The sequence below is a fragment of the Xylocopa sonorina genome, chromosome 11 (assembly GCF_050948175.1).
Source record: "Xylocopa sonorina isolate GNS202 chromosome 11, iyXylSono1_principal, whole genome shotgun sequence".
In the NCBI taxonomy this organism is placed as follows: Eukaryota; Metazoa; Arthropoda; class Insecta; order Hymenoptera; family Apidae; genus Xylocopa; species Xylocopa sonorina.
The window spans coordinates 10947527-10968641 of record NC_135203.1 but is presented as its reverse complement, the minus strand read 5'-3'; the positions used below and the strand labels follow the sequence as shown (position 1 = coordinate 10968641).

At 49.7% G+C, this 21115-nt stretch overlaps 2 protein-coding genes across 8 annotated transcripts in view; one reads left to right on the top strand and one right to left on the bottom strand.

Annotated features, from left to right (window-relative positions):
* Crtc (CREB-regulated transcription coactivator) overlaps positions 1-11744 on the top strand; it is a 34857-nt gene extending 23113 nt beyond the window's left edge. For 2 of the 7 annotated variants that reach the window (XM_076904407.1, XM_076904412.1), the window contains 11 exons: positions 988-1243; positions 2999-3104; positions 3634-3757; positions 4359-4451; positions 6711-6866; positions 7106-7219; positions 7320-7472; positions 9090-9152; positions 10615-10689; positions 11048-11219; positions 11320-11744. In XM_076904407.1, coding sequence (XP_076760522.1) covers positions 988-1243; positions 2999-3104; positions 3634-3757; positions 4359-4451; positions 6711-6866; positions 7106-7219; positions 7320-7472; positions 9090-9152; positions 10615-10689; positions 11048-11219; positions 11320-11537 — 1530 coding nt within the window. In that variant the 3' untranslated portion in view covers positions 11538-11744. Of the gene's footprint in view, positions 1-987; positions 1244-2998; positions 3105-3633; positions 3758-4358; positions 4452-5647; positions 5696-6710; positions 6867-7105; positions 7220-7319; positions 7473-9089; positions 9153-10614; positions 10690-11047; positions 11220-11319 lie in introns of all 7 variants that reach the window. The other 5 variants (XM_076904408.1, XM_076904409.1, XM_076904411.1 and 2 more) reach the window with 5 other exon arrangements.
* Positions 11745-17241: 5497 nt separating this feature from the next.
* LOC143429316 (uncharacterized) lies at positions 17242-19768 on the bottom strand. Its single transcript, XM_076904852.1, has 3 exons — positions 19665-19768; positions 17805-19587; positions 17242-17637 (listed from the first exon to the last, which is right to left on the bottom strand). Exons 1-3 carry the CDS (start codon positions 19766-19768, stop codon positions 17401-17403), a joined length of 2124 nt encoding a protein of 707 aa, XP_076760967.1. The 3' UTR covers positions 17242-17400.
* Positions 19769-21115: the final 1347 nt, after the last annotated feature.

The following is a 21115-nucleotide window of genomic DNA, read 5'->3' as shown; positions in this document are numbered from 1 at the left end:
TCTATTCGCGTACAGTACCTCGGGCATTACGACTAATACACACCGCGATGATAATGAGAACGACCATTACCGCGAGCGTCGCATTAATCGCTATTACGCATCGCGTTCAGCCGCGCCAGCGTGAAAAGTTTGTTTGCTCGCTATCGGCTAACGGAGACACACGACCGTAGCCAGGGCTCATGTAATATGCAGGAATTTCGACGCCAGCTTTCCATCGTTCCCGCTTACTTACACCTCGGCGAGGAACAATCACGCGGCGGGCTGTTTTACAGGTTTTGACCCGTGCCTCCCCGAGGTCTGCCTTGAAAACTCCCCGTCGGGGTTCCCAGCACGGGAAACGAGACGCGTTTATCAATTCCGATAGGCTGCGATCCTCTCTCGGACCAGTCTTCTCAGTTATCGATCACTCGCTCGTTTACCGTTCGAGGGAGTTGGAAGTTCAGATAACTTTGCGATTCGCTCGCTCGATCCTGAAGGAGAACCGTTCGTTCCATGGATTTATATTTAGCGGGGCCGACGAATTCTCGATCCGGCGTATCCTGCGTCGAAGCTCTCTCTCTCTCTGTCGCATCGCAGGCCGCTCATAAAACGAGCTAGTCGAGTTTTACGGGGGGTAATTCTTGAACGCCTCGGAGATAGGGTGAATTTTACTTCGTTTCTGCGATGCACCATCAATTGTTGAGGAGCGTTCGAAAGCCCGCCAAGGGACGGTAATCTTCCAGTGGGTACGACGAGAAAAACTAAGTTTCCGATTATTTAAATAATATTCATCGATATGCGTGCGTCATTTGAATGTACGAGAGCCACGCGCTGGACACGTGAAGGGTTAGCGCTCTGAGCGTTCGGAACATTTTAGTCGTAGAAAACAGAGGAAAAATGATTTTTAACCGTTTGAAGAAATGACTAAAGAATAGCTTGCATGAGAGTCCGTTTCTAGCGGCTGAAGCTGTATAGTTGCCAGAATGAGAGACGGCGTTACGTTTGCAGACGGCGCTCAGCAATCTGGAGGAGATGCAGCACAACTCCATGGTGTACCGCAACAACGAGAGAGGCAGAGGCATGGGGGTTGGACCGATGCGGTCTCGTCCGATGGAGAGGAGGCACGACACCTCTCCGTACAGTGGCGTCCCGTATCTCTCACCACCGCCACCGGATACATGGAGGAGGACCAACTCGGATTCGGCTCTGCATCAGAGCGCCAACGAAGCCTGCCAGTCGGCCACGAGCATCCCCCATCGACGAGGTACGGAATACGTTCGATCTTTCTTCTCTTCTTTCTGTTTCTCGCGTCCTCTTTTCACACCTCTTAAATCGTACGCTCATCGAACGTTCTCGAGGTTTTCCACCACCAAAATGGAATATTCCTCTGCTCTAACCTTTCACGATCTATCTGTGTCGCGCAATGAATCGTCAACAGGTTCCACTCGCTTCTAAGAAGTCCAGAACAGAACTTCGTCTGAACGTTTCCACATCTATCTCTTGGTATCCACGATTGCGCAATGTCGCCTCTGCGCCCTGATAGATTGCGAGACGTTAATGTGGAAAATAATCATGGCGATAGGCTCAATGGGGTTATGCGAACAGAAAGTAGTAACGCGTAGACGAGGGACGATATCGAGAGTGCGTGGGTACAACTTTATTTGTGTTGATCTTATGTAGAACACGTAGAGCTAACGACTTCGCACCCTTATCGCACCTATCGCCACTATTCGAGCGTCGATGCTGGGATTCACCAGTGTGGATCAGAGACGCGATGACTGCCTAGCGCGACTGTCGCGAAATCAGCCGTGTCTATGAAAATAAGGACGTAAGTCATCGTCGCTAATTAAGCCTAAGTGGATCCGTCGATCCCGCGACGACGTCCGTGTTCCTTCGCAGCCGTCGCGTTTTCCTACCGTGGCTCAACTTCGATTCGATCCGCTTCTCGGAATCTCGTTTATAACGGCACAATGCGTGGTTTAATGGCACCGACCATGCTGAAAAGCGTGTCGAGCGCGGGCGTGATTCGCGGAAAAAAACCGTGCGCGCCAATCAGACGGCCGCTTGTTAATCCGTCGCTGCTCAATTGTGTCGCAAAATATTTTCATCGCGAGTGGGACACGCGCGTCATTCAGATGCGACGAATAGTCAATCTGTTAGGTATTCGATCGGACGCGATTCAATCTGATTCTGTTTTTTCCTCCTCTTCGAAAACCCTCGCGGATGCCCTCTCGCGATAATCCAAAGTCGACTCGTCTGGACACTTCTTCTCAGGACTTGCTTCATTATCATATCACCTCGTTACCTCGTCGCCTGCCACTTCGGCTCTCGAGTGGTCGCCTCGCGAATTTTGGCGAAGCTCGAGCTTTCAGGCCTTGCAACGTCCACCTCGCGACCCTCTTCTATTCTTGAGGAGCTTCGAAGGTCACCGTCGATGAAAGAAAAATCTTGCCAGCTTTCGAATGGTATCGATATCGACGTGGATACGGTTTCGTTGCGTTCGTCTCGTCGGATGCACTCGGAAATACTCTCTGGCGTAGCTGTTTTCACGAGGCTCTAAGCGAAACCGTTAAAATTGAAGAGCCACGAGGCGGGTCGTTGGCCGGGGTGGGTTTCCCGAATACGCGCTCGCTCGGATACACTTCGGTTTTAGCAATTCTCCTCTTAATCTGGCGGTGACACGAGGGAATCGGAACTGAAACGTTATACACGTGGTAATGCTAGTAACTAGCATTACACGGTGTTACGTTTCTCGAGGGAAATCGGATGACCTGCCTTGGAAATATGTATCGCGCGCATCATCCTCGCGGCTACCACGCTTTCGAAACTGTGGCTGGCCAAGGGGGCAGAGTAATTCCATCGAATTTCCAAAACCCTTTAACCCTCAGAGTCGAGTAACCGTCTTGAAGCGACTACTTTCGGTAGTGTCGAAGTAGAAGCGATGGATTTTTCGAATAATACTTATTTATTTCTATGCTGGTCTGTCGTATCTTACGTATCGTGTCTCTATTGTACACAGATCAACACAACATGAGCGGATCCGGGAGCGACAACAGAGACTTGCATTACGGATTCATCGAGCGGCCAAGATCGTCCTGCGAAATACCTAGAGTGCCTGGAAGCAAGTAAGACAACCCTCTGTCTATCGACCGCACGTGGCAATTTCACCGTCTCAGCCCTTTAAACCCCCTGCGCGGGGGGCTAAAAGGCTGGCGAAATTTCACGAATCCGCCGCGGTATCTCCTTCTGATAGCGCACGATCTATTGTTATACACCTAGTGTATGCATTATTTATGCGTCGCGGCTATTGTCGGAGTTTCATTGTATTCATGGCGCATTATGTCGCACATACTAATGCGCTGTGCACCAAGTTTATATAATTCCCGATAGACATCGTCCAGTTTGTGCTCGCGTACGTTTCAAACTTCGATACCGATCGTCTGGCTCGCCCTTCCGTTCGCCGTTCGACGGGTGTCGGAGTTCGGAGCGTGTAACGTGCTCGCCAAATACGCGGTCGAGTATTTTCGCGATCGGAAATTACGAGGACACCCAGCTCGTTCCCGGAGAATTTGATAGCGTCGAAAAGTTCTTGAGCGTTCACCAAGCCGTTGCGAACGCATCGATTTCTAATTAAAGCGCGTGTTTATCTTGCAGCATAGACCCGAGCTCTCAGCCGCCGGGACAACAAATTCCCATAGGCAACACACGATCGTTGCCCGACCTGGTCCACTTCCCGTCGGATCAGGAGGATCACTCGAGCAGTACACCGTTCAGCAACGTAAGTATGCTCGATTACATCTTTATCCTGCATTTATTCATCTATCTGTCTCTCTCTCTCTCTTTCTCTAAATATTACGAGGCTGCACGTTTTCAAATTATTCTCCCACACACATACGACGATCGCGCGCCTTCTCTCCGTTTTACGTGTCACGATTTAAGGTTCCGTCGATCCGAGACTCTTCTTTGAACGACGATAAAGAGACGAAAGAAACAGGTGGCAGTACGATCCGAGGTTCGAAGCGCGATATCTCCGGTTGGAAACGTGAAAAAATGCGCTCGAAGGAGACCGCGCGTGTTGATATCAGAATAATCGCGAACGATGTTCCCCCGGTTCTATTTTCAGCGCGTTCTCTTCCTGTCTGGCCGCGTCTACTTTTTTTCCCTCCGTCCCGTCTACTTTTCTCTTCCGATCTTTCTCTGTTCGCTCCCCGACGGAATACTCCACCCGGGCCGTGTCCGCGTCCGTGTCACATCGCGCAGCGTCGCGTTACGTTCCGTGCGACACAAAAGGATCAGATAGTTGCTGCTTCGAGGCGAGAGAGTCTCTCTTTCGAAACGGACTAGTATACCTATATACTTTGCTTGCTGGTGTATTCCAGAGTCGTCAAACGAGCAGTCCCACAAACCTGTCGCCGACCAGCTTGCCCCAAGCTGGTAGGCTATCCTTTTCGCAGGATCAGACCAGCGCCCAAGTAAATATCCTTGCGATCCCGTACTCTGCGTAGCGTTCAGTCTCTTAGAGAATGTTGCTGCACCTGCCAAGTAGCCGCCAAGTAGTCGAACAACGCCTGTGCGTCCTTCTCTGCCGTTTAAACTTCGATCGATCGGAACGCGCATCGTTTCCTCTGTTCGTGACGATTCGAGGAGGCAACCGTGGACTCGAGACGAGCGCAGAGATGCAAGCTTCGCGTGTAATTCGCGAGTTCGATGTTCGCGGCAATGAAAACTGGCGCAGTCCGCTCTCAGCAGCTACTTCGTATCGGTTTTGAGATCGTTATCATTGGGATCGAGGCATCTTTTACACGTGCGACCGTAGCTTCGATGAATTCTCTGTACGTAGATTAGGCTGCACGATTAAGAGATGCCTGGCTCTCCGCGAGGCTGATTAGCTCGTATGCAACGTAACATAACGTGGCTGCTGGTACATGCGTAGTTCTGCATGGAAGATTGTTCTGTGCTTTTCTGTGCTTCGTAACCATCGCTATGTTTCGAGTACGTCGCAGAGCTTCCGGTGAAAAGTCGTAGCGCGAGGTCGATGGCGAGGATGGACGACTTCTGGGCGGAATGGAGAGGGTACGAACGGTATCGAAAGATCGTAGCGATGATTTTCTTTTTTTCTTTATACTTCGTCGTGTCATGGACGCGGTCGCGAGACGGAAACGGAACGGAGATCGTTGGAATAGTTTTAGTTTGAACGTAATTATCCTGGCACGCCGTACTAGCCGCGTACAATTTCGCTAGAGCAATCTCGGGCACGGTTTGTTAATCGCCATCTAGATTAGTCGTAGCCTGGCTGGGTATCGATTTTATCCTGCATCGTGGCTGTAAAACGTTAATGCACCGTGGCAAAGAAGCGTAGCGCCGAACGGTGCACTCGTTACGAGCAAGTTCTCTCGCGAGGCGCACGCAGCCGGTTGTCCTAAATGCGCCGCAGGATCACGAACAATTTTAATCACCATCGATTTACGTCTCGCGAGCTTTTCGAATGAATCATGGCCCGGCTGGTTGCATGTCGTTCCCCCGTGGCAGGGCGAACGGATCGAATCGCCCATCGATCGTACAAACGAAATCGTATCAGCCTCCTTATACGCTTAACGGCCATTTTTAATTTCAATTTATTTTTATTTTGCCTTTGTTGTAGTGTTCGTTTGTGTTTGTTGTTTTACAGAACCATTTATCAGTGCCTGTTAACTATAGGTTCCTACACAAGTGTAAGGTTAGTGGTAAAACTTTGTTCACGCGCTTACAGTTTTAACCAGCGCCGCGTTTCGTTTACGATTATTTCCCCTCTGTTTCTCGTTTTCGTTCGATACATTTTTCTTTCGCCCCCTCCTCTCGTACACCGTTTTGCTTGTTAACAAATTGTCGAGCTTGCGGAACGCAGCAATAGTTTAGCGGTTGTTGCGCATCGCGACGAGGACGACGGACGTACGGTGTTATTAGATTGGAATCCGGTGACTCGTTGCCGCGTGTCGACGCTGAGGGGAAAGCGAAAACGAGTCGCTCCACCGAAAGTGGAATTTCCCAACGCGTTGGCACGCGACTGGGAATCACCGCGCGTGCCGCTTGTTCCGGGCGAAAGAGCGCGTAGATAGAATATTTCGAGCTCGAACCCCTTCGCGGAGGACGTATCGATCGGAGATCGTCAGAGTCGAGAGAAGTTCGCCAGCGCTGCGTAAATGGAAGATGTTTGCCATCCATTTCGGTGCTCGTCCCCGTGATCCGGCCTTCGAGAAGGTTATTTCGTCCAGATAGCCTGAAAGTTCCATATCAGCTCGAGAACGACCGAACGAACCCGATATCTTTGCCAATCCTGTTTGCATTCGCGAGGGGCCACGGGAAGGGGAACTTTTTATCCGACCAGCCACTCTGTCGGATGGACGTTAACTGGCCGTTTAAGAAGAAAAACGTTTCGCTGATCAAATCCGTTGGTAATTGAAATGAAAATGAAGTTTTTCACGGCAACAGAGCGGCGCATAAATCAGCGGCGACACTCGAGACAAATTGCGTGAGATGAACAGATTAATCGGCCTCTGGCGATCTCGACTCCCGATTTTCAAAGGCACGAATCCTCTCGCGATCGCGAGAGCCACCGCGCCGGCTTACGATGCTCGTAAAACGACGATGGTAGAGGCTCGCGTCCTTAGCTGGCTCTGCTAACCGTTCGAACTGGCTAGGCGAAGGAAAAAACGAGCGGCGACCGATCGTTAATAGCGATGCCTGTGAAACAGGGTGTGGCGCTGGAAAACAGCACAAGTACTTCGCAACAGGATCTTCAGAATTATTCGCAACAACCGGTGCCACAACCACCGACGGCGACGTCCCACAGTCCAGCTGGCCACTACATTTATCAGCAACCGCACAGTCCTGTGCCACCGCAAAGTCCAGTTAGTATATCACGTTGCTGTCGTTCTTTCTTTCTTTCTTCAACGCGACGGTTCTCTGTCGCGCTCTCTAATCTATAATACCGATTAGAATATCGTTGAAATTTCGCTCGCGCGAATTTACTGTGCGCTTTAAAAATGTGAAACATTCGCGCTACTCGAACGCGTTTCACGGGCCGTGGAATTAATTCCAGCCCCGAATTGTTTATTAACATAATGCTCCCTCACGTGTCTCTTCGTAGAAGTCGTCGCAGACGCAGCCGCAGCAACAACAGCTCAACTCTCTAAGCTCGTACAGGTCCACGCAGCAGGTGAACAGGCCGTCGCCGCAGTCGTCGCCAGGGCTAACGATCCAAGTGAGCGTTCGTTCGATATTTTTACTGTTACATCGTAGACGTGTTTGTCAGCGAACAGAATTGCTGAAAGTATCGTTGGTTATTTTCATTGATCACACAGGGCAGCCCGTTGAGTTACAGCAACAATCCATCGGCGCCACCTAGTCCCACGGGGCATCCAGGCCCGCCGAACCTCACGTCGGAGAACATCGACCAGAACAGCTACTTCCTGAACCAAGCGGCGCTTCAGCAGGACTTCGAGCAGTTCACGATGGTTAGTAAAAGGCTCGCCCTCACCCCGGTGATCGTTGTCGCGTTTTCAGCCACCGGTCTCGTGCTCTAGACTCTTGGCAACGATCCAACGCGATGCGTTCGGTTTCAATCATCGAGGCGACTCCGTGTTCTCTGAATGAACGAGAATCCTAGAAACTCCATTCGTCGAGAGCGTGTGCGCGCCGCTTCGGTTCACCGGACTTGGAACGTAGCTCGAGGGACTGACTCTTCCCAGTCGCCGTTTTATCGACGAAAAGTGCCGCAATCGATATCGCATCGCGATTTCTCCCGTGCACGACGGCATACACCGTGTTCCTTTATCGCTCGTAAAGCGAGGGCTTAAATCGATAGCGTCGAAGCCGTCGTGGCTGAGAAATTTTTACGCCGAACGCGGGGGTGGAGCACGCGCGCCCCGCGTTCGATCCGTCGCGCTCCTTCCGGTTCGCCCTCCTCGCATCGAATTCGCCCCGCGTCGCATCGTTTCTCATTGCTTTCTTTACTTTCTGTTAGTTTTCGAGCCGCGCGTGTTCACGCGGATCGTGTCGGAATCGCGTTTCAATCGGATCAGAGTTCCCCGTTTGCGGATGGGAGCGGTAAGTAGGCGTGCGGAGTCTACTCGTTTTATTTTGCGTAACATTCGCGCCTCTATTTGGAACGAGTCCCCGTAGACACCGCCCACGGTTCCGACGCGCGTGACACGCGCTGCGTCTTCTCGACTTCGTCGACCATTTCCGTTTTTCTTTGCGAACCGCGTCTGGTACGCTTCGATCACGATTTTAGATTGATCGCATCCGTAGTTTGCCACGTTTTTAACCAACTGCAGGTTATGCTAGGTCATGTGTGCGTTTGTTTTCCCCATTTTGCTTTTCATCGCCAGTTCGCGACAGTTTCTCACGAGCGCGGCTCATGGATTTTGCGTGTTCTTTCACGGTGACTGACCTTCACCGGTTAAACTGTATGAATTATTCTACGCGCACGAGTTAGCATGAATTATTCCGTCACTTTCGTTTTTGGCTTGCGGTCTCCTATTTTGGCCGGCGAGCATTCCGTTGATTAAAAAGGTCGAGAATTATGTTGGTTAATAATCCATGAGCCGTGAACGTCGCAGCAGCAGTCGCGCCCATTGTCACTCGTCGTGGTATCGACGATCTTTGTTTCGTGGAACGGCTCGCTTCGTTCTCCTCGTTGCTCGAATTATTCGCGATCGGCTGAGTTTGTCCGGACGGAAGTACCACGTTTCCCTCGAGCTTACTTTTCAACGAACTCTGCCACTCTCTGCACGCGCGTCTGCAACTTCGTTCCCACGCGACGAACCATCAGTTCTCGTTGCCAACTGGTATCGACGGACAGACGCGCAGAGCAGAGGTTCCAAGGCGCGTCGTTTTCGAACAGTCGCTCCACTCTCTTTCTCTCTCTTTCTCTCTCTCTCTCTCTCTTTGTCAACGGCACCACCTCCGATTAGGGAAACCCTTGAAAAGTAGCCGCGACCTCCTCGACAAGAAACAGTTCTCCGTTCTTTCTTTTTTTTCTCTTTTTTTTTCTAACTCTCTCACCCCCTTCAGCGATACGATTGAAATGTTTACGACCTTGATGTTTATCTGTTGCCCGCATCCGTCAGGATTGGCCGAAATTCGCGCAGCAGCTCATGGAACTTGGTTGCACCTGGAGCACGCAGATAGAGGTGAAATAACGCCCTTGGCAAACTATATGAACTTTTCATACTTTTTTCTCTCACCAACCCCTACAACACGTCGAGCTTCCGCCTTCTTCATGCAACTATTCGCGATTCTACCCTCCTCTACCTATTTTCTTTTTTTTTTCTTTTTTTTTCTTCTTTTATCCTCCCTCTTTTTGTCTTCTCTTTTCTGTTCGCCAGTTCGACCGATGTTTGCGGTCGCGTTACAAGAAGCTACGGCGCTATCAGGGTGTTCAACGACACTTTTCCACGGTAGTTTCGCAGTTTGGCGCCCGAAACGTGATCGTCGGCGCGATAATTGGCTACGTACCCTACCCCAGGGACGAGGGGACGCGGCATACGACACTCCGATTTAATAAGAAACGGTCGTTGCAGCGTTTACGCCCCTCCGTCTCTGTCTCGAGCCCCGATCCGGTCGTTGAGCGCCGCGATAGCGCGTGTCGAGTGGTAAAATTTACGAAACGGCGCCGGTAACTTCACCGCCACGGTTTACGACGAATACAGGGCTCGTAAAGGATGAGCGATAAGGGGTTCCCATCGTGAAAATTCGTCAGTCTCGTTCGACTCGCGTGGCGCACCGGGGTCCATTTCCTTGGCACGATATCACGGCAATAAAGTCGGCGCTTCATCGATAACAGGACGACATTCCGCGCCGCGCGTCCCGAATTTGATCGCGCGAAACCGCTCCGGCGTAGAGTGGCTCTCGTTAAGAGTGAAACAAAAATGCAGAGGCGAAAGAAACGAACGAGAAAAAGAAAAAAGAAAATGCAACGTCCGCTTTGCAACCCATTCGTAACTGCGTGAATTACGCAAGCAATGGCCGAAACCGCGAACCGTAGATTCGTCCCTTAACTCCGTTGCGAGTTAGCTAATACTGTACGATTCGAGCGAGCCATTTTTCCTTTGGAATTCCCTATCGAGAGAGATTAAGAGGCTGATGAAATCATTACGACGAGAAGACCATCGGAGGCGGTGGGAAACGACGGCCAGCTAATCCCGCCATGGGAAACCACCGACGTATCCTCGTGGCGAATAAAACCGCTTCTAATTCGAACCGATCCGCCTTTTGTTTCTCCGTTTCTCTCGCTTTTTCTTGCCCCCGCGCGCTCTTCTGCCAGCGTCCTCCACGAACGTCCCCGTCGACCGCACCCAATCGCTCCTCCGCGTCCCCTTTCTTTACTCGCCTGGCCCTCGCATGGAATCGCCCTACGGCTGATCGAACGTGGTATAACCTAACGGAGTACACGCAACGCACATCGTGGTGTAATTAATGGTACGCGAGGATCGAATGCTCGCGGGTCAGCTAACCCTCCTCGTCCGCCCCCTTTCTTCGCCCCGTTCCAATCCCCATCCGGTTCGCTGGAAGAGCGCACGTCGACGATACCCCCTTTGCGCACCAGCTACGCGAAGATTCACTGGTTTTTATTCTCTCTTTTTCTCGCTTCAGATGGACACACCCGTGCCGACCAACATGATCGGAACGTACATCGGCTCGCCGAACCACACCACGAATTACACGCAGGTAAGCAACAGAATGAACGCGAGCTTTCCTCCAGCTGAGAATTATTTCTCCAGGGGCACATACGTTTGTGTTTGAACCCACGACCTCGTCGTATTCCTCGAGTAGCGTTAATTGATTTAGTAGGGTAGCGAGGAGCTTCGAAGGTAAACGAACAGACGTTACGAAGATTCATTACGAGGAGCTTTGGAAGGTTCTGTCTTATTCATGTTACACACCACGAGCGTTGTACACGTCTCTCTCTCTCTCTCTCTCTCTCTCTCTCTCTCTCTCGAAGAAACCGAAGACGTAGCCGATGCACAGACGCGAGGCGCGGCGATACCTGCGCGAATGTTAACTCGTTACGGGGATTCGTTTGCAGAACGACACGATAAATGTCGGGGGCGAATTGGGCAGCGGTGACGCCGGTTATTTCAGCACGAGTCCGCAAATGCCGTATCAACCTACGACCACGACCACCAGTACCAACAATACCACCACCACGCAGCAACTCACGCCGCAGACGCCCAACACCCCAACGATCATCCTCACCGGTGGGTTTTCTCGCATAAAACTACCCACGTGCCGCTTAAAATGTTGTTGGTACGCGTTCGCTGGCAACGGGAGACCGTAATAATTTCTGCTGTTCCGCAGACTTCTCCGGGGCGGACGACCTGACGAATCCTGAGTTCGTGAAAGACCTCGGCTCGGCGATAATGACCGACTTCGACGCGGACCTATTTCCATCGGACGACGCCCTCAGACAGGGCCTCGACCCCATCGACATGGATGGTCTACAAATGCTCACCGACCCGACGATGGTCATATCTGATCCAAGCGCCGAAGCCCACTTTAGGCGGGATCGACTCTAAGGCGAGACACTTTACTCATTTTCGATTATGCGCTGACTATATTACGTAGGAAAATACGAGAAATCATTGTCTGTCCTGGTGTCGCGATTTATTCTTGGGACACTTTGGCAAATGGGACGAGCCTTGGTCGCGGTCGCCGACGCGCTTCCAACGGGACGCCGTTTTCCTACGTGCACCCACCGCCAATCGCCACCGTTGTCATCGAAATGGGGGAAATGAAAACAGAAAGGAAACGAAAAGGGGAGATAGAACTAAACCGCTGACATCGGGCAATGTGATTGCCCGTGCAGCCGAAAGCTAACGCGGATTACGAATAACCGGCCGAGGGAGCGCGTTCGCGTTGGAAATCTCGTCGATCAGCGACACTCGCGGTGTCCCGTTCGTGATAAAAACCGTTAATTGAAGATTAAGTAATACAAATCTTTATTAACCCTTTTTTTATTTTATACTACTTTGTACATTGTATCATGTATGATCTCTAAGAAGCACAAAAACGAAAATGTCTACTGATTTATACATGCTTTTGACATATACGATCCTAGTAAGGTAAAAAGAAAAAACAAAAAAATAAACAGATACTATCGTCTAGGTGAAGTTAACAGGTACAGAGGAGGTGAAAAAGAAAAAAAAAAGAGATATACAAAAAAACACGTAGGTTGGTTCACGCTTCTCGTCGTCGTGCGAGGGGTACTTAAAAGGGGATGAAAGTATGGGGAATGTGAAACGCATAAAGACATAATAGACACGAGAGAGGAGGGAGACACCTTTCGGCGGTACCTCGCCGGGAACGATCGTAACATTCGAAAAACAAAAAAAAGAAAAAGAACTCTACACTTTGCCCTTTCCTTTGCGGCGCGCTCTCGTGTTCGACCCGCGAGCGCGTCCGCCTATGTTTCAAGTTTCCTCTTTTCCCGTATTTTACGAACCGATCGAAAATCGACGACGCGGCTTTCGTTCAGGCTACCAAAAACCAAGCGTCCGTTTCGTACGCGTTCGAGGTCGCGCGCAACGTGTTCAAAAATTCCGATTTCCTGCGTTACGTTCCTCGCAGTCGCGTCGCATCGCGTCACGCGGTTGACGAGAACGCGTGACAGGCCGAGAAGAGATGTCGAAAGGGGTGAAAGAGTAAAAAACCGCGTGGACGAACGTGTCCCATCGTCGGTCGTCAATTGTTTTCTGAAAGTAACACAACTGTACTTTGTATACAACGTCGAGTAAATGGATCGCGCGTTAGAGTATAAATGTATAAACTCCCGGATGCAAAAATGAAACGACGCTTATACCCCCGTACACACGGTGTACGTAAGTATGTACGTATAGTAGGGTAATCGACATTTTTCGAGCGCCGTACACACACGTTTTAAGCGCGAGGATGTCAACGATCGAGTCAGCACGCGGAGGAACTCGGGCTGGTAGCACGTTCGAGGGTGCCAGCGGGACTTTTCCTGGGCGTGTTCGTACCATGGAACGCGTCCAGACTTATTTAGTTTCCTTAAGCCGTGCGTACCTAAATATTTGTTGCGTTCAGCCGTGGAAACGCGAAGGGAAACTTTGATACATTTGTGAACAACCGGAGTCTCGAACGATCGAGCGATTCCCTCGAATGGAACGGCTGTCGAAAGTTTGTAACTGAGTTCCGACGAGATTCAGTTTCGCGGAGAGCTACGTTTTAACGCTTGTCGAGAATTTGCCAGAGTTTTTGCGCCACCGCCTTAGTTCCATGCACCGCTCGCGCCGTTCGTGCTGCGTCGTTATTGCAGCGTTTCATCCGCCACCCTCTGTTACATCGGAACCATCGTCAGCTATTAAGATTCGATCGTTTTCGCAAGTCAACCAAGGGCACGCGAAACCAACGACGGACTCGAACATCGTTCGTACGCGACGTTCCTCTCGCGAGGGTGAGAAACTTCTTTTTTTCTTTCGAATCTGTAGCGTGATGGGAGCCCCAGTTCGGCCGTTACTACGTCTTTCCACCGTTTGATCTCGATAATTGGGACGTCAAGATTCTCAGCACCGTTCAAGACTCTAATGTAACACGCGATTTCGAAACGCGTCGGTATCCGCTCCCCGTCGTCGATATCGACGCGTTCGACGGGAAGCAAAGACTCTGGATCTTTATCGGGAATCGGCTAGCTAAAACGCTGAACACTAAAACTGCCTGGAAACTTAAAATTACTTTGTCGTAAATGTATAATAAGAGAAGGTGTATACGTACTTGCCAAAGACGTGTTCTCCGCCCCGAGGAGAAGTCGAAGGACGGTCGAAAGCGCAACAGGTCGCGCGAGTCGCACGAGAAACGTCGCTGCGTCTGAGAACCTGTTGCGATTTATTAATCACGTCTAAACGAACGATCGATAAAGACAAGAACGAAGGGAGGAACACCGGTGGACGTACTTGTTCCATTCGTTCGTTTCTCACGCGAGAGAGTCTCGTAGGCGGTGCCAAAAGCGAGCAGACGTTCGTCGCTCTAGATTAGTAAACGCGAACGAACAACGGGACGATCCGCGAGGATCGTCGAAACGATTCGCGACCAACCCTAGATTCGAGCCGATCGCGTCAATTTTTCGTGTTGCGCCGATCGAACGATCGGACGCGCACCCGCCTTCTGTCGTAGTACTTAAAACACGAGCGATCGTGACTCGATGGTGAGTCGATCGTACGGGATCGATCGGAATGTGTGGCACGATATGAGAAAAACGGTAGAGTCGGTTAACATCGGTTCAGGATAGGACGTAATCAAACAGTCAACGAACGGATACGGAAAGTAACTGTAACAAATATTCGTATTTAACTGAATTCCTGCAAGTCGATGTGTCTAATCTTCAATATTTTGCAGCGAAACACGAGCGAATTTCTGGAGCTATGTGCCCTCGTGGCCGGAAAATTCGAGTCTCGTTTCGTTGAGAATTTTTCATAGTCTACTAGAATCTAGTTGCTCGGATGCGATGGGTCGAGGAAGAATTTCCGGTCTCGAGGCGTCCAACGAAGAGCCGAAGCGTCACCCGAGGAATTCCCACTCGATAACGTGGCGCCTCGTTTTCCTGTTCGTAACCACGAGATTCAAGTGAAAATCCTACGTAACACTCCGAGACATTCGCCCTTTACCAATCTCCCTTTCCACCTCACGTTTTCCCACCTTTTTCTCTCGATATACGATACACACACAAGTACGTACATACATAAAGTAACTCGTCATTGCACTCCTCTTTGCTCTCTCTCTCTCTCTCTCTCTCTTTCTCTCTCTTTACCCTGTCTCTCTACCTCTCTCTCATACACATATGTATACACGCACGCTCTTTCAGCGCCGAGAAGGAGAAGGTTGAAACGATTAAGGGTCGGAAGACGCGCCAAGGACCAGTCCTTCCTGAGACGATCCTGTCTCGCCTGAAGCTAACGTCTAGCGTCGAAGCGGATGGAATCGCCTCAGGAGTGGACTACAATCACGGCTGTTGCTTCACGGTTAGCTGTAACACGATTTGTGATCGCACTCGATGCGAAATCGGTCCCGATCTCTGTGCACGCGCGTCGAAGCCAAACTGGAGAACGTTTGCCGCGACTCGCGCTGTCTAGCGGGTAATTTAGAACAGCCAGAAAGAAACGGGGGAAGAAATACAGGGGAAGCTGGAAAACGGAAAGTTAGGAGGGTGAATAAACGTAACTCGTCTCGATCTCCGATCGATTGTCGCGTCGAACGCGCGCGAGCGCGCGACGATTCTGCGGAAGGGGTACGAAAGGAAGGAAACATTGTAATATTTGTATATAGCCATGTTATATATATTGTGGTAAAGAAGATTACCTATATTATTATAAATATTACGCATATATATATACATATATACGTACACGTATATGTGTATATATACATATATATTATATATTAAGTCTGTAATGCCGTTACGTTGTTGTACCATATTATTGTGAACACCATTTCTCAGACATCGATTTTTTTAAATAAAAAGAAAGTCTCTATCGACATGCACTAAGTACCAAGCAAGAGTATCCGTCGAAAAAAAAAAATAAAGAAAAATGACACGAATCCACCGCACCGAACGATCCGGTTTCTCATCATAAACGATTCGAATCGCGGCCACCTCGCCTCTCGTCTCGTCTCGTACTCGTCTTGAACTGCGCCTCGCAATCTAACCACCTCTCACGCTCGAATCTCCGCCATTGCATCCGACAAGACGAGAAAAGGTGGCGTCGTTTTTTTTTTTTTTTGTAACGAATGGTGCCTGAACGTTTCACCAACGGATCTTCTTTGTCAGACTGATGTTCGTCGCTAGAAAATCAGCTTAAAACCAACGACTCGGCACCGCGCTCGCGCGCGACCAATCCACCAATTGGATCCAAGTCAGTTCCGAGGCCAGAGACGCGACGAAGGAGAGAGAATGCGCGCTCGACGTCGCTTGCTAAACTCGCGCGAACGAACCGTTTCCATCAGCAGAGAGAGCCGATCTAGTTCCAAGTCTCCTTCGACCGAGCCTACATCTCGATCATTTCGCAGAGCCTATGGTACTTTCAAAGAGCGGAGAATAAAATCGAGAAACGTTCGCGTGAATTTATTAATTGCGATCGATCGACCGAGTACGTCCGCGAGACGAGTCGCGATCGATAGTCCCGCGAGCCACGATCTTCCCCGTGGAACGGAATTTCGATCGCGACCAGCTCGGGTACGTCTTCGACACGCTTGAACCGGAGGAGCTGTGCGCGTCCCAAGACACGGCGGACATCGACGCGATGCACGGGACGAAACGAGAAAAGAAAACGAAATTAGAAGACGAGAGAGAAATAAAAAGGGAAAGCAAAAGAACGTCGCATTCAGCATTTCTCACACGACACCGTGGTCCTTCTGCCCGTCGATGTGTAAATAATTGTTTCATATTGTTGTAAAGTAGAACGGCGATGAGGAGAGAGATGGATGATATACAAGTAGGAGACGGCGGGACTCGCTTGCCGAGAGTATAAAGTCAAAGTCTCCCCCGTAATGTAAGCGCACAAAAAAGAGGGTTAACGATCTATGTGTCTTCTTCGTGTTTAATCGTATCTTTGTTATTAAATCTTGAACGTCTTACGAATGCGTCTCTGTGTAATTTGCCTGGGCACCTGTCTTTTTATTCATTCTCTGTCCTCCTTTAGCGACGAGCCACGTGGACCATGGATTCATCCGCGTGGGTAATCGAAACACGCCTCGATTCTCATTTCTCGCGACCGGGGGCTAACACCTTGACCGCGGCAACGGACAGCGGACGAAATTTAAACTTCCTCTCCCTTGATTATCGTTATTTCTGTGCAAACTTCTGTGTGAAATAAATATTTTTACAAGACAGACTTTCTCTAACGTGTTTCTTCTCTTTTACACAGGTGCACTGCGTTTACGAGTAGAGAACAGCACGTGAAACCGCCAGTAGTCCCGCGTAAATCGAGGGACGAACGCAGGTTCGCCAGACACACCTACGGAAGTGTACGAATTTTCATTTCACCAGTACTCCTCGTCGTTCGCAATTAAAGTATTTATTTTTCACTATCGTTAACAGAGAGTTGCGCAGAAAAATCGAGGTAGCAGTTAAATTAGTCCTGCCTGTGCACCGAAACTGACACTGCTTTCGAATATTTCCCATCGAAATAGACCAAGAAGAGAAGAATTCGAGAGAGGAACGCACCGTCCCCCTCAACGCCTTCGATATGACATTTATCGCTCCTGAGAATACTAAATATCAAGAGGACCACGCATTCCACGCGCGAACCTCCACGGCTAATTAATCTACCTACTGCCTACTAATATTTTTCCTTATCTAATTCAACCTATTAATGTGTTAAACATCGTTACAGGTCGGTATCGCCGCACTTCCTGTCCCCCGCCACCTTATAATCTGGTCTTCGAAGCCGATGGCCGAAGGACTCGCTTGATCCTTTTGAATCTGGCTAACGCCACGCCAGGCTCTCCGTTCAGACCACCGAATGCTTCTCTGTATTCCGTTGCCAGTGGTCCCAGTTCCTCGTTGCTTCCCGTTAACGAAGCCACAGAACCGGATTTCTTACCCGAGAAAGAATCCTGTCCCACCATTGCCTTTTCGTCTTCTGTCATTCTCGACGCGCTCGACTACGAGCAAGATCACTTATAAGCACGACGACTAGGCCGCGGATGTTTACGCGAATATATTACACATTTTGAACCATTATGGAAATGGCGTATAAACATCCGCAGTCTATCGATGACTCGTAGAAGCTAATAATTTGCAATACCAGTTTTTAATCTCACTTCTTCACCTTTCCATCAAGGTCTCCGCGCAAGCTGTCCTCTAGTTTAGTCGATCGTTGCTCGGAAATCGACGCAGGATTCTTCGACCTCCTCTTCCTCTTCTTCTTGCGATCGTTCCTCACTAAAAACACCTGTCGCGGATATTCCCGTTTCTTTGGTGTCCCCGATTTCATCGTCACCGATCGTTTCTTCGTCTGACGAGACTTCTTGCTCGAACTCGATTCACCAGACCCCTGCACTCTCTTCAGATCGACATCACCTTGCCTTTTCTTCCGTTTCACCGATCGTTTCTCACCGCTCTCGCGCGTCTGCGACTTGCCAGAGTTTCGAGTCGATCTCTTCGACGGACTATCACGTTTCTCTAAAGATTCGCTCTCGAGAGCCTGGTCCTCGTTGTCGTCTTCGTCGTCCTCCTGTTCGCGCAGCTCGTCGAACTTGGCGTTGTTCTCCTCGATCTCCTTCACGCGTTCGTTCTCCGCGATCTCCCTCTTGATCTCCTCCTTGATCGAGTCGATCTTCCTCTGTATCTGTTCCTCCACTCGTTTCTCGTAGTTCGCGTCCAGCTGATCGCCCACTGCAGCCTCGTTCCTCGAGTTGCTCGACTTGCTACCATCCCCTGCGACGGGGCTGTCGACTTTTGCCGTTTCTAAACCGGGTACTTCGACGATTTTGGAATCGTCCGTCTTAGAAGCTCCTGCGAGACTCGAAGAATCGCTAGCCAAGTCGTTGGCCGCGTTATTATTGCTCGACAAGCCAACTTCCTGCGTCTTTCGATCTCCCGTAGCCTCTTGGCTCTCCTGAGTCTGGAGCTTGGCGTTCTCTCCACTCTCGATCTCTGTCTGATCGTTCGCAGTCAGAGATTGTTTCGAGGCATCGATGTCTCTCTCAGAATTCACTTTGGACGCGTCGTTCTCGTTCTTCTCGGGGACGTTTCTTTTCGATTGGTCACCCAGCTCGTTGGAATCCTTCTCTGCTTTATTCTCCAGACTCTCAGCCACTTTGCTGTCCTTGTCAGACACAACGTCTTGTTTTACGGACACCTCCGCGGTTTTTCGATCGTTAGACAAACCGCTCGACGCGTCAGGGGTGCCATTTTTCTCAGAGGCGTCCGCGTTATCCGTTTCTTTCGAACTCTCGTGCTCCCTTTTTACCCTGACGTCTCCTCGAACCTTTCTCTTGTCCATTTCCTCGTCAATCGAGCTGTCGTCTAACGCAGCGGTGTCTTCGTTAGTTCCAACGTCCTCGTCCATCTCCTCGTAGTCCTCCGCCCCAGAGATGCCTCTCTTCACCACGTCCTTCGTCTCGAAATCATCGTACAAACTGGATCTCTCCTCCTGATCGATGAACCGTTCTGAATCCTCGCCAACTCGAAATTCACCAGCTTTGGAGACGGCAACAGGAGACTCATCCTCCGCCTCGTCCGCGTATTCAGACTTTCCTTGATCCAAGGGGACCTCGTAGTCCTTGTTCTGAAGCTTTGGAAGGTCTCTGGAGGAACGACTGATCCTAGAGGACGCTCTGCTGTCCTTATCGGATGTCGAACGCTTCGCGTCGGTCCTCGTAGCCTCGTTCAAGCTCTTCGAGTTGCTCGTTTTAATCGCGCCGTCGCGTTTCACTCGTATATGCTTGTTAACTTCCCCTGTTCCAATTAGCGTCTTACTTTCACCGATGTTACGTTTAGAATCGACTGCCTCGTCTCCCCTTTCGCTGGACCCACGGAAAATTTTTTCTATAGACGGATCTAGGTTGTTGCGTTGCTCCTCGATCGCGTAGCCGCTATCTTCAGCGTTACTGAGGACAGGTGGCAAGAGAATTGAAGATAGGAGAAAGGAGAAAGGAGAAGACGTAGGTAAGGACGCGTTCGATACCTGATATCTTTAATGAACTCTGGATGGCAATGAGAAACGAACAACTGGAGCAGTGTCCAGAGGACGAGCATACGCGTACAATTCAGCTGGAATCGTACGACCATCGTGCAGCGAAATGGACATCGTAGCGTCGATTTTTACGAATGACCTGACGCACGTGCTACTCTCATATTTTGATGATTGATTGCGTGGAAATTTGTCCGGACGACGCTGGTACCGCGTGAACGTAGATGCAGCGTCGAATCGATCTCGAGATCTGGTAACTCGCATTTGTTCCCATCGACGTCGCGTGGCCGTGGTAACGGGTCGTTTTAACAGGTAAGGGAACGTGGCTTGGTTTAAGAGCTGCTGTTACGATACACAAAATAATTTTCTTTATTACCAAGTACACACGATGATACAGTGTATGTACAGGAGAATTAGAATCGAGCGATATCGAGGAGATGTCTCGTTTCCGTTGTCGCGGTCGCTGGACTCGTCGCGATGGCCAGTACGAGTATGTCGTTGAAAATAAAAAATCGCTTTCTAATTTGTAACAGTGGCGATACGTTGCGGTCTAATTTACGCGTGTGCGCACGACGCGATCGGTGTCGCTGTGATCTCGTTTCTCTGTCTAGAAATGTTACATTTAGAATTCCTTCACTCGACGATATGTAAATCCCAGTGTACATATTCGAGTTGTCTTGCTCTAAAAGTTAGTAACGAACAGTTGGAACGTATCGAGTGGATTACTTTTGTAAAACGAAACGGAAAATCGTAAGTGAATCGAGTCCAAGGAGCTCTCGTTGTTCACGTCGCCGATGAACAGCTCTTGGTCTCGCGTATTGAAGTTTAAAATAAAAAAAAAAAAGATGTTCCACATCTACGAGACACTTTCTTGATCGTTGATGTACGGTAATCGTCGCTAAAGAAAATCTGGACGCGAGAAAACATTGGAACGTAAAAGTCGATTCGCGAATGGCGGATGGGGAGAAAATGTAAAACGGAAAAGTAATTGCAAAACAGCTTTATTCGATCGAGAACACAGGATACCTCGTATATAAATGGATTAAAGTAAAAAATACGTGAAAGAAAACCAAACGAAAATAATAATCTGTTGGATAATAAACGAAAGAAGCGTTGCAGCGTTTGAAAACCGGAAATACGCTCGACCTCGTGAAGCCCTGGCTGGAAATAACGTTGTAGCAGAACGGAAATACCCGTTCACTGGGGGTTAATGTAAATCGTAGGGGGTGTTAGATCGAACTTTCGGGACGGGGGATGATACACGGTTATCAGCAAGACAAGAACAACAAAAAATTGGTTAAATACAATAGACAAAAGCTGATCAGAAAAAGGATGCTACGTGTCGCTTAAAGCGGCGCATCTACTCTAATTATCGGTTCGAACCTAACGTCTCGATTAGATTCGTCCGTATCACGGATTTAAGCTCTAGTTATTGCTTCGTAATA